This window comes from Zonotrichia leucophrys, chromosome 5 (genome assembly GCF_028769735.1).
Source record: "Zonotrichia leucophrys gambelii isolate GWCS_2022_RI chromosome 5, RI_Zleu_2.0, whole genome shotgun sequence".
Lineage (NCBI taxonomy): Eukaryota > Metazoa > Chordata > Aves > Passeriformes > Passerellidae > Zonotrichia > Zonotrichia leucophrys.
In genome coordinates this window covers 24,538,435-24,550,655 of record NC_088175.1, presented here as the reverse complement: position 1 = coordinate 24,550,655, position 12,221 = coordinate 24,538,435, and the positions used below count along the sequence as shown (strand labels likewise).

Below are 12,221 nucleotides of genomic sequence, written 5' to 3'. Positions count from 1 at the left end.
ATGACTTTATATAATAGTGTACTGTACATTTATATAACAGCTTTCATCATCAACAATCTAAAGTGCTTTGCAAGGTACATATTTTAGAAATTGCTTCTGAATGGAGTAATTTTGGTGGCAGCTCTGTAATGATACCTATTACTGTATGAAGCAGTAGAGTAGGAAAAAATAGACCAGTATTGTATCAGTGCAAAAAGGAGCCCAAACCACAATAACTAAGAATAGTGAAAAATGGGATAACTGAAAATTTCACAATGTTCCTTCCATTTCAGGAGTTATAATTTTGTTTTTTTCTCATTTGCTTCATATGATAAGACCTTTTGACCACTTTGTGTCCAATCCAACTAGCATATTTACTTGGTTGAAAATACCAGCTTTTGAAACAGTTGCGCCTGGATTATTTTGTCCCACTGCTCATTTTTGCCAGTTACTTGGTTTATCCTGAGAAGTGATCATTAAATGCCATGAGCTGGCCAAAATTAAAAAGTCAAGAAGTTGAAACAGGAATACAGAAAAGCAAGTTAGAGCAGCTATCAAGTATTACTTTTTTACAAAGAAAAATAAATCAAAATGTAGACATGGTATTTTGTGATGAATCTAAAGGTACAACATTCAGTATGTTCTGTAGGCCTGAGTTTTCTTTATATCTTCATCCTTTTTAATCTTACATTTTATATTTGCATAAAACACACAAAGAATGGGATTTGGCAAAAGAACTTTTCATTATGAGCCTGTATCCCTTCCAGTTGCAGGAAGCATAAAAATAATTAATTGTGCTTTAATTCCATAGATATCTACAAAGGTAACTTCTGACTTAAAGAGGTAGTATCCTTGTAGTATTTTTATTACCATGGACCTGTGTGTTTACTTCACTGGCTAGTGACATTTCTAAGAAAGGGATCCAGTAGCTTTTCCACTTGACATGTAGGGAAATGGTAACTAGCTTTTTTTTTCCATAAACCTGGAAAATATTTGCCCAAAGTTTAGGGAAAATTCTGACTCAGTGTATTTTCTTTAGGATAGTTATTATTTTAGATAATGTAGTGTTTCTAAGGGAGACATAATATATTTTAAAAAGAAAAAAATAATCATTTCTTGATGTCATGAGAGTACTTCATAAGAAATATTTTTAGATTTTTTTGGGTTTTTTGCAGGTTTAGATCCCGATAAGCATCTAGGAAAAACTCTATGTGAAATGCAGCCTGTTCTTCTGGAGGTGAGTATAACTTAAATTATATTCATATAGTTAAACTTGCAGTTAAAAAGAAACACAGCAGAAATTCAGTAAAATTAACTTAATGAAAACTACTTAATTTGATAAATTATGTGTTAACCCTGTTACAAAGCTTTGCTTTGTACACAGAATATAATCCTTTGCTAAGCACTTTTTATGTCAAAAAGCATTTCTTGACACAGTTCACAAATGGTGTCAACCATCTTTAAAACAAACTAAAGGCGTGAAACCTCAGGATTGCAGGAACACTAACTGGTATATCAGTTTGATACAGCTAAATAATTGTACGTTAGAGACTTTCACAGCAAGAAGCAGTAGTGGCAAAATCATAGGTGATACAAAACTTCCCTGAAGATTCATATTTGCACGTTTCCTACCATTTATACAATCAGACTGCATACAGTGGAGCCTTTAAAAATGGAATAAGAGGTGTAGTCTTGAGGATGTATTTGATTCTGTGCAAAGGACTGTGTGTCCTCATATCAGGATAATGCTTGGTGGCAGAGCTATTAGGTTGGTTTAAAAAAAAATCATTCAACTAGGGAAAAGAAAAAATACCAGATTTTCTACTTGAGGTTTCTTCAAGTTTAATGTAGGAGCATCAGGCATCAAGCTAAGTAAATTTTAAGAATAACAGTTCTGAAATTATGTTTTCATGTATTATCTGTGACAATCCAAGTTTACCACAATTCCTTGTCCTTGAGCCTGTTAGATACCTACAATGATTGCATGTCTCTTAAAAGTGTCTTGATGTAGCTGTCAGTGTAGGCTGTCTAAATGTCCACAAAGTGATGTCCTTTTTCAATAAAAAAACAATATTTTTCATTGTTAATCTGGGTAGTTACTGGTCAGCTTGGCTTCACAAGTAGTTTGTTTTGGGACACTTAAGGGTACAGCAAACTTGCAGAAAAGAAAGAAAAAGTGACCAGAACTTTGAAAATCTCTTTTGCTACTGAAAGACAGAGGAGTTACACAGCAATTATATCTTAGGTTTAACTCCATTTTTTTTAGTTATTTACATGGAGAGAAGAATAGGTAATTGCTACTTGGGAAAGCTGGAAAGGAATCATTGAGGTCCATAACATTTAAATAACCTTACCTGAAGAGATGATGTTGGTCTGTTCTTGAGATTTGTTGCTCGAGACCTGGAGAATGTGCCTAGAAATCTTCCCCTCCTCCTCCCTGGCCCTCTGCTATGTAAACCAGTTGGTATACAATCCCATTTATTATCTATTTCTGGAAGTCTTCTTTTCACTTACTTCTTAAAATCATCTCAACATTCTGCATTCACAGAAAGCTTCCGTAATCAAAATTCAGGTTGCATCCTCAGTGAGGTTGCAGCTGCTCACCTCAGTTAAATCAGTCTTGATTTCTTTAAAACAGTAGCAGCAAGTATTGCAATTTTAATTGTGGCAATAAGAAATATTCTTCTGCATTTGATTTCACCATCATTCATTTTTAAAAGAAAATAGTAAACTATTAAATCCAAAAGTACCTGATATTTTTTTTTAATTGCATGGATTCATCATCATGTTTGATATCTTAATTAAAGTGATTCTTACTTACTCGGTTTCACTGAAATTCTTACTGTCATGGTTTAACACTTCTCAAAACTCATATTTGATGATTTTATCTTTTATTGATACAACAATAAACAAAGCAATGACTGCCTAAAATGTACAAATAGGACATTCTGACACTGCTTGTCAGGCCATTGTAGGGAAGACTGCACAACTGATTATTTGTTCATTTGGTTGTTGCTTGTGCATATGTATGCTATGAAAGTCAAAGCCATTACAAATAATTTTTTTTAATAGATACTTAGTTGGCTTTTAGGCCTTATAAAACCAAATAATTTACAATAAACTGAAGAAAAATACTTATGATGTGAAAATTAGTGAGTCTGACAAACTAGTGAAGTTTTCAGCATCAGAAGTTCTGGCAGACAGAATGTGAAAACAGGGAATTCACAGTTTCCAGTAAGGAAGAGATAAAATTTAATATTCTGACCATACCATATAAAACACCATAATGATTTAATGTTTAACACTGCACATATCCAAAACTGCCATGGCTTCATATACCCATGATCTTTGATTTGTACTCTATTATCTAAGCACTGATTTCAAATTTTACAGTAAATTCGTTTTTCTTGTTGGGATTTTTTGCTAATATAGGTTTTTCCTGTTCTTTGGGATTGTTTTTTGAGTTCTGTGTTGACATCGGATGTTACTTTACCATAGTTGTTTATTCAGCTAGGTGCAGGGTATTTCATTACAGCATTTTTCCTAGTGTGGTATGCAAGTTTGTGAGAATTTTAGCAGTTATGTTTGGAACTGATAATGTTCTCGGTGTTCTTCAGTTCTTTTGAAAATCACTTAACATCTGACTAGTTTCAGTGCTCAGAAAAATGCCAATGTCTTTGATAAAGGGCCACAAAATGTCATATATATTGAGTAATTTGGGACTTGTAGAGAGTATCTTTTAGCATGTACTCACAACGTTCAACTTCTCTGGTACTAAAGATCTGGAAATAGAACTAACTTCTTACTTTTTTTTTTTAACTAAATGTTTACATTAAGGAAGAGTCAATGGGATCAAAATTAACTTGTATTATGTAGACTGGTAGAATTTTTTTTTTGGATATATAAGAAATGGTAGAATTTTTCCTTTGGATGTATAAGAAATAAGCATGAACTAGTCAATCTCCTTTTAGCAAAAAATCTCTGGTTGAGGCATTGTAAGAGTGTTGGTTAGAAAAAATCCCCAACAAAAAAATCCACAACCCAGCCCTGATTTCCTCCACTCAATTATTTGACTTTGAAAAAATATTGTCACCTACATTTTCAGTCTTCTGATTGAATTTATTTTATGTATACAGTAGAAATTTTAACAATTATTGTCATAAAAGTAAGGTGGTTTTTCTGCAGTAGCAGCAGAAAAATGGAGGACTAGTGAGTGGGAAAAGCTTTTTGCAATTTTTTTCACATTACTTTCAGAATGTTGAACTTAGGAGTGCAATGATGATCTGGCCCCATAGTTTTAGCAGGGGTGAATATTACTGGCTCAGGACATCAGTACTGCAGAAAGGAAAGTTTTTGAATTATTGCTTTTTTCCAATTGATAGGTCTTTGATTAGTTTTTGAGGGGTGATTGCTAGATAATTGCTAACTTATTGAATTACTTTCATCTCCCAGTGTTTCCTCTGTAACAGGAGTCTCAGCTTTTTACACTAAAGGATTTTCTGTCAGCTTATGTCTCAGGTTGCTATCGCAGTGGCCTTGGAATTTGTTAATTGAACATTAAGGTTATATTTGTCTGTAATTCTGTCTCTGCCAATAGGCAATAGGAAAATGCTTATTTATATGCTTGCCTCAAAAGTTGATGAGAACATCTTGATGTATAGAGCATTTCTGTAAATATAAGAGTTTATTAAGTCTTACAAATTCTGTGTGGGAACAAAGTCTTCACTTGAAAAAGGAAGTACTTGAATTCAAATATTTATCTTTGATTATAAAAATTAAAGAAGGAAGCTTTAATCCTTGTGTTTCATTCCCAAGGTAGGAAGAGACTGTTCTTCAGGTAATGTTTGGACTGGTCGTTTATATGTATTTCATTTGTATGTATATCCTATATCTCATGTGTACTTAAGATAAACTTTGTGTAGCCTGGAAGATGGTTTCATCGTAGATTTCTTTCGGAGGTTGAAGTGTACTTGCATTACTTGCAATTAGTTATGTTTGACTTGTGAATTTGCAGTTTTCTGGCTCATCTGTACTAGAAGGCAGATTTAGCAATCACAAAACTTAGAGTCCATGCTGTTCTATTATTATTATTAATGTAGCATCCAATTTGCAAACCCAAATAATCAGTCTTCAAATAATGTTAATATTCTAAATTATTAACAGGCAAAATTCTCATGCCATTGGTGACATTTAAAAAATATTACTGACTTTGGTAAATGAACGTTTAGGATCTGTTCTATGAGCTGCTAAATATATTTTGGTCCCGTTGACATTTGTGAGAACGGAAAACCCTTTAGCACCTTGTATAATTGGTGTCAAGAATGATGTTGAAGCCAGTGACATTGAAAATGAGAATTTCTCACAACAAAGATAGGAAATAGTCTTACATCTTCTGAGTATTCTATGTTAATTGCCAATAATTATTCTAGACACTGTTTACAAGCAGAGCTACCAATTTTGAAAGTGATTTGTAAACAGTCACTCCATGTATTCACTGTGTAAAGGTTACAGTTAGAAAGATCTTTTCGGGTTTTCTCTCTTTCAATTTTTTAGTCATTTTCTTTAGGGTTTTTTGGGTTTTTTTTCAAATAGAGTAAGAATAAAAGATTTTGACTAACTGTTTTGTACGTTGTCCATTCTTGTTGCATCAACATTAATTATTCCTGATGTATTTGTCCTATATAAACCTTGTTGCCATTGTTGACAGATGGACTTCTCTTTTATGTCAGGAGTGTAATTTTTTAATGAGCACTTGATTAAAGGTTCTCTTTTGCTCCTTTTCTTTGACAGAAAATGTGAAAGGGAAAATTAAAAATAACTCTCATAACAAGCCACTGAAAAAATGTTTTAAACAAGCTCCAAAAGAGATTTTGATTTTATAGCACCACACAACTAAATATTCACATAGAACATTACCAAGGTATTGTTTTCTCAGAGCACTTTCCTTTTCTGCAAAATAATGGCTGAGGATGATTCGAGCCTTTGGTTTAAGTAACTGAAGTTATAAACACTCTTAGAAGTTTTTAAGTAAAAAGCTTTGAAAGAGAACTGTAAAGTAACATGAACTACATTCAGCTTCAGCAATAAAAATACAGTATCATTTGAATATACGTAGTAGACTTGCTACACAAATATTCTCTAGTAACCATATAAAAATGTAACCTAGATGTATAAATATCCCAGTCTCATGTTTGCCTCAAAAGAAACAGCAGATTTGGAGTTATCTTCTAGCCTCCAGACAGACTTTTTTTAGCCCTCTGATGTTTTGGAGAATTGTTTCTACTTTGACTGCAGGAGCATCATAGATGGGCTTCTGTTCCTCTAAGGAAAGGCATAAAGGGGTTAAGTAAATATTCCCAAGAGTAACATTGGTGTTTGCAGTGGAGTTAAGGACTGCAGTTCAAGTTCTTATGAGTCACTTAAAACAGAATGTTTGTGCTTGTTTAGTGTTAAAAAACCTGGACAGGGCTTGGCTTGAATCAGTGCAATGACACGTTTTGAGGTGATATAATCTGCTGCTGGGGACATGAATTTCTGCTGCAGACAGAGAGGGTGTCCCCATGCTCAGATCTGGTGCTTGATTAGTATCTATCAATACAGTACATTGAAACAGTAGTACAGTGAACTACTGAGCAGTTATGCACTCCTTACTCCAGCAAAGGAACTTGGGTTCATGCTCCACAGCTGCTCATTTGTAAAGCAGGAATTAATTAAGATAGTCATGTCTCGTATTTTGAATGCTTCAGTTTATCTAGTTATGTATTTAAGTGAGATATGCAGAGCTTCAGGAATATTCATAAATATATGTTGATTTAGAAAGTATATTAAGTACAATTTATCAAAGAAAGAATATGTTTCTCTTTAGATCTTGCTTTAGCTTTTTGCTTTTGACTTAGAAAATTCTCATTTGTTTTGTTAGGGTTTTTTTGAAAGAATATTTACTTAAACATAGAACACAAATCTGAATCTGTTTTCAAAAAATGTGTTCATTGTATACTTCTGTGTGAAGTGCTACTTCTTGTGTTGACTCACAGTAAAAGTTTTTCCTGCAAGTGAAATAGATATGCTAAAGAAAGACAAGTATCAGAGCCTGAACAAGATTTTGTGGCCACTGAGAAAGAAGAACTAGGAATCAATTTGTTAATCTAAATATTACAGTGCCAGTTCTAGTTAAAATGTAACAGTTTGGTAATTTTAATAACTGTAATAGGCGTGCAAAGAAATCAAGACTTGACTGTATGATGATTGGGTTTTTTCAGCCTTGTAGTGCATAGTCTTTTAGAAAGTGCCTGTCACAGTGTAACCCCAGCTAGCAATCAGTATGTACTGGTCTTGACATTTTCAGCAAAATACATTTAATAAACTTTAGTGTAACACCTACATGTTTCAATTTCTCTTTTTTGATAGCTCTCTGAGAAATACGGAGTCCATGTTTGTGGAGAAGGAGGAGAATATGAAACATTCACTCTGGACTGCCCTCTGTTTAAGAAGAAAATAGTTGTGTAAGGAGCCGTTTCTTCTATTTCTTTATATTAAAGCACTAGGACCATCTTAAAATTTAGTTTGAGACAATTGGAGGTAGTATGAGGAAACTCATGGCATCTGCAGAGGTAAAACATGTTCTTTAAGTTCACAGACACTCATGTTGTTTAACACTGGCAAAGTCCTCTGGAAACCTAAATCAATACCTGACATGATGAGGCGTTCATAGAGGGCTATAAACTTTTTAGACATTTGCACTTTCGTTTACTTGCTGATTATGGCCTGCAGTAAAACTGGTACCTATACACTGACACTTTTATCCTTTCATGAAGTGTGAATTGCCTGTAATATTTATCTTTCATTACAGCTAAATTTGATAAAGTGCCACTTCAGTGGGTTGCCTGTGGGTTCCATTAACTGTGTATGTGTGTGTGTGTATGTTTAGTAGCTTCAAATGATAACAATAAACACTTTTCTTCAATTACTACAGGATATTTTAAATACAAACTTTATATTAATCCATCTCAATTACACTGAATAGTTTGGTTCTTTGACATTAATTGCTAAAATCTATGTAGTGAGCTGGGGAAAACACTTGTATCTTGTTTCTTATAAGTCTGTTAAGTAGCTAGGCCTGGTTGCTTCAAGTAAAATATTTTGACTGCTGCTCTTTTTCTGAAGCAAGTAAACAGACCAGTAATCATGTATTGGTGATGGATTCTCAGTCATCTTAGTGCAGGTCCAGATTATGGAGCATATAGACATGAGTAATACTTTAATAGTGCATATCCATTTGTTTCACTTTTCTGTAGGACTGGGATCTGTCTATGTAAGGAATAGAGAGCCAAGAACTGTTAGCTCCATTTCATTGCATGGCATTTGGGGGGAGAAGATAATAGACAAAGTGGTTAAAGCATTGGCAGCTAATCTGGCAAATGTCTACTTAAATACTGGTTGATTGTGCCCTTGGTTTGGGATCAACCAAAGAGCAGTTTAAGCAGGAATATATTATAATATATTCTAAATGTTTATTTGGTTGTCAGTGATATAAAGACAGTTCAAGTGACTAGGAAAAGCTGAAGCAGAGGTGGCATGGCTGAGTTGTTTTTATTTCTCTTAGTGATAGTCCAAATAATAAAAGTTAAAAATAAAAGCACAAAAAATACCTATCAAATATTTAAATTAGTGAGTATTTAATAATAAATATATAGCACAGTAGACTTTTAAATGCTTCTTCAATAAGTTTTATTGTATGAATTTCACAAGAAAAATATTTTATCACTTCTTCTTTAAGTAAGTTATGAATTTTTTTCTACTTTGTATTCTTGCTTTTCATATACACTGAATCTAAACAGACTTTGTAATCATGTTGACTCTGCTAGTAGAGCTTCCAAATGTTTAGATGTACATGGTTCAGGTCTACATCTCCCCTGCTTTCAGCTAGGCCAGGTTTAGATTTTTGCAATAGCTGGGTGGCAGTCTGGCCAAGGATCCTAATGTTATTTGATAGGACTTCAGTCATGCCAGGGTTGGGGGAAAGAGACTCAGGAACTCTCCCTCTCTCTCTGAGAGAGGAGTGTTCCTCCCAGTTGAAAAAAAACGTGGCAGAGGGGGAACCATCTGTATCGTTCATTGCAGTAGGGTTCTCAGTGATCATTTTTGAATGTGAACCACTCACAATTGTGTTCTTTTATTATTAATATTGTGCTGTTACTGTTCGTTTTTTTATCTCACTGCTTCTACCAGTAACTTGTTCTTATCTGAACCCATGATCGTGGCCTTTTGTGCCTCCAATTCTCAACTCCATGCCACCACATGGAGAGGAGAGAGCCAGGGCAGCAGACAGTAAAAGAGAGAAGTGAGTGGTTTTGGAGAGTCTTAGTGGGGGCACTGAATTTGGGAGTACCATTCCTAAAGCAGGACTAAATCCTGATGCAATTTTTAAAGCTTAAATGTTGTTGTAAGCATTGGAACTTAGAAGTTCAAACCTGTAGGTTTTGAACTAAATTCCTGTTTCCCTAAATTTCTGAACAACTCCAAAACATCTCCTGAGTTAAAAGCATCTGAGGAAGACATTAAAGAATACTTTTGCCTTCAAACAAGTATGATGGCTTAACTTTGTTTGGCTGCCAGGTTCCCACCAAGCTGCTCTCTCCCTCTTTAGGAAGGCAGGGAGAGAAAATAAGATGAAAAGATGTGTAGGTCAGAAAGAGAGCAATGTACCAAGTATTGTAATGGGGAACCACATTGAATTTGGGGAAAATTAATTTAATTTATTGCCAAATTTAATAAATACATTTTTAGAAAAGTAGAATAGTGGGAAGCAAATGTATCTTCTCACCTTGTTCTTCCCAAGCTTAACTTCACTTCATCGTTCCTGACTTTTCTACATCCTCCCCAATGAGCTGTCCAAGGAAGTGGAGAATGAAGCTGGCCAGCTCATAACACTCTCTTTGCTGCCCCCTTCTCTTCACACTTTTCTCCTGCTCCTGCTTGGGTCTTTTCCATGGTTCCCTCATGAACTGTTGCGATGTGTGTCCTTCCCACCAGGCAAGTTCTTCAAGAACTTCTCCAGTGTATCTTCTTTCCATGGGATTTGGTCCTTCAGGAACAGACTGCTCCTCATGGGTCTTCCATGGGGCTCAGTCCTGTCAGAAAAACTGCTTCTGTGTGGGTTTCTGCACAGACTGCAGTGTGTGTATCTGCTCTGATGTGTCCTTCCTGGCCTGCAGGGGAGCAACCTGTTTCACCACGGTCTTTTCCACAGGCTGTGTAGAATCTGTTCTGGTATTTGAAGAACCTCCACTCAATCCTTCTTCATGGACCTAGGTGTCTGCAGGGCTGTCAGTACCATGTTTTTCTCACTCCTGTTTCACCATAGTTTTAAAATATGTTGTCCCCAAGACAACCACCAATGTTGCTGATGAGCTCAGCATCCTTGGTCTCATGTCATAGAGATCAGTTCTGAACACTAACCCCTGCCACCAAAACCTTGCCACATAAACCTAAAAGAACAGGAGAAAATCTAGTATGCCTTTTATTTATAACTCTAGTTGCAGGAAGTGTTTTCACTGGTCAATGATTTTTGCCCTCTCAAACTTGGCAAGATATGTTTCTACATTATATCCTTGCAAAATAATAAAATTTCTCTCAGGAGAAAACAAAATACAACCTTGAATGTTACTTACTGTGGGGAAATGAGAGTCTCTTTAATGCAAGAGTGTATGACGACTTTTGCTTCTGAATGTTAAGTTGAATTCTTGCCATTCTTCTCTGTCTTCATTCAAAAATGTACCTCAGAAAGGAAGCATGACAGATTGAGTGAAACATATATTTGAAAATAAACAATATCTAGTAGTGAAAGCAAAATCTTGCAAACAAAATATTGAACTAGAGTCTGATTGGGGTTTATCTGGTTTCCCCAGGTAGTCTATTATAGTCCTGTTGTCAGCTTCTTACTCTCAGTGTTTGAAATGTACCAAGCGATTCCTGTCCTTCTTATGCTGATATTTAAGGTACAATTAATCAATATTTCTTGAAATTTTAAAGATCTGTTTCTCATCTCTATGAATACCATCTAATATCTGCTCTTGTGATAAAGGCCTCTTTGTTCATGGAGCGCAGAATAGTTTGATCTTTTGGAAAGTAAATTGTCCCATTTGAAATATTAGGGAAATACCATTTTCCTTTGTATACCTTACTATTAGCTCTGTGTTTAGGTTTCTAATTCTACGTTTGGAGTTAAAAGCAAAATTATAAAATTATAATTGTACTCTCAGTTTTGTTCTAGCTTGATCCATTTGTACTGAGAAAGTGTTACAGAGGGTTTTAAAATTATTGGATGCTTTCTAGATCTTCAAGAAGTCTTGAGAGATCAGATGATTTTGATTTCAAAACAAATAGCTGATTGAAACAGTTTTTCAACTGTTCTTCATTTTTTTCAGTCTTCTGATAATTTCCTTAACAAAATTCCTCTGTTTCCGTTACAATCAAACATGAATCATCTTAGATAGTCAAGTTCCTACTCAAAATTCAGGCTTTTAGTGTGAAATGGCCTTGTAGAATTTATTGGGGTCTCACAGATTTTTTTTTTTCATTTTAAATCTCTGATTTTCCTGTGCTTTGAGTTGGCTGGGTTTTTTTTTTTTCTATTTTCCAAACTGGATATGAATTGTCAAGTTCAGGACTTGATTAGGTTTTTTAATTGGAGACTAATTGGTTCTAAACAGAACTATTCTGCTTTCCACCTATTTTTTTCTACATATTTCTGTTAGAATTAGAAGACATCATTGTCACTTGAACAGAATTATTTTAATCTGAAGGAACTATGTGTAAAGTATCTTATATCTTAAATATAAAAATATTTTCATTATAAAGAATCTTGATAATTACTCTCAAGAATGAATCGGAGGCCTATTTATCAAAATACTTTAAAAGTTTGCTTAAAATTGATCTTCTTATGTTAAAAGTATTTCTCATTATTTTGTGACATTTTGTTATTGTTAAATCCCAAAACACATTTTATAGAACAAGCATTTCTGTTAATTTTACACTTTTCTTGAGGAACTGGGATCTGGCCAAAGCTTCAACTGCTTTGAGTTTGCATTGGTTTTATGTGATATTACTAGAAATCTATCTATATCATCTCTTTGAACACTATGAAGGTACCAAGGGCACCATGGTTTCTGGAAAATTATGTGTGTCTTAGCCTTACTTTCAACAACTTTCAGATTTTCTTTTACTGCATCTGAATATCTCTT

General features: G+C 34.4%; 1 protein-coding gene across 4 annotated transcripts in view; it reads left to right on the top strand.

Moving 5' to 3' along the window:
- The window catches only part of DPH6 (diphthamine biosynthesis 6), a 183,701-nt gene that overhangs the window by 53,359 nt on the left and 118,121 nt on the right, over window positions 1–12,221 (top strand). For all 4 annotated transcript variants that reach the window (XM_064713980.1, XM_064713978.1, XM_064713977.1 and 1 more), the window contains 2 exons: window positions 1,155–1,216; window positions 7,387–7,481. In XM_064713980.1, coding sequence (XP_064570050.1) covers window positions 1,155–1,216; window positions 7,387–7,481 — 157 coding nt within the window. The remainder of the gene's footprint in view (window positions 1–1,154; window positions 1,217–7,386; window positions 7,482–12,221) is intronic.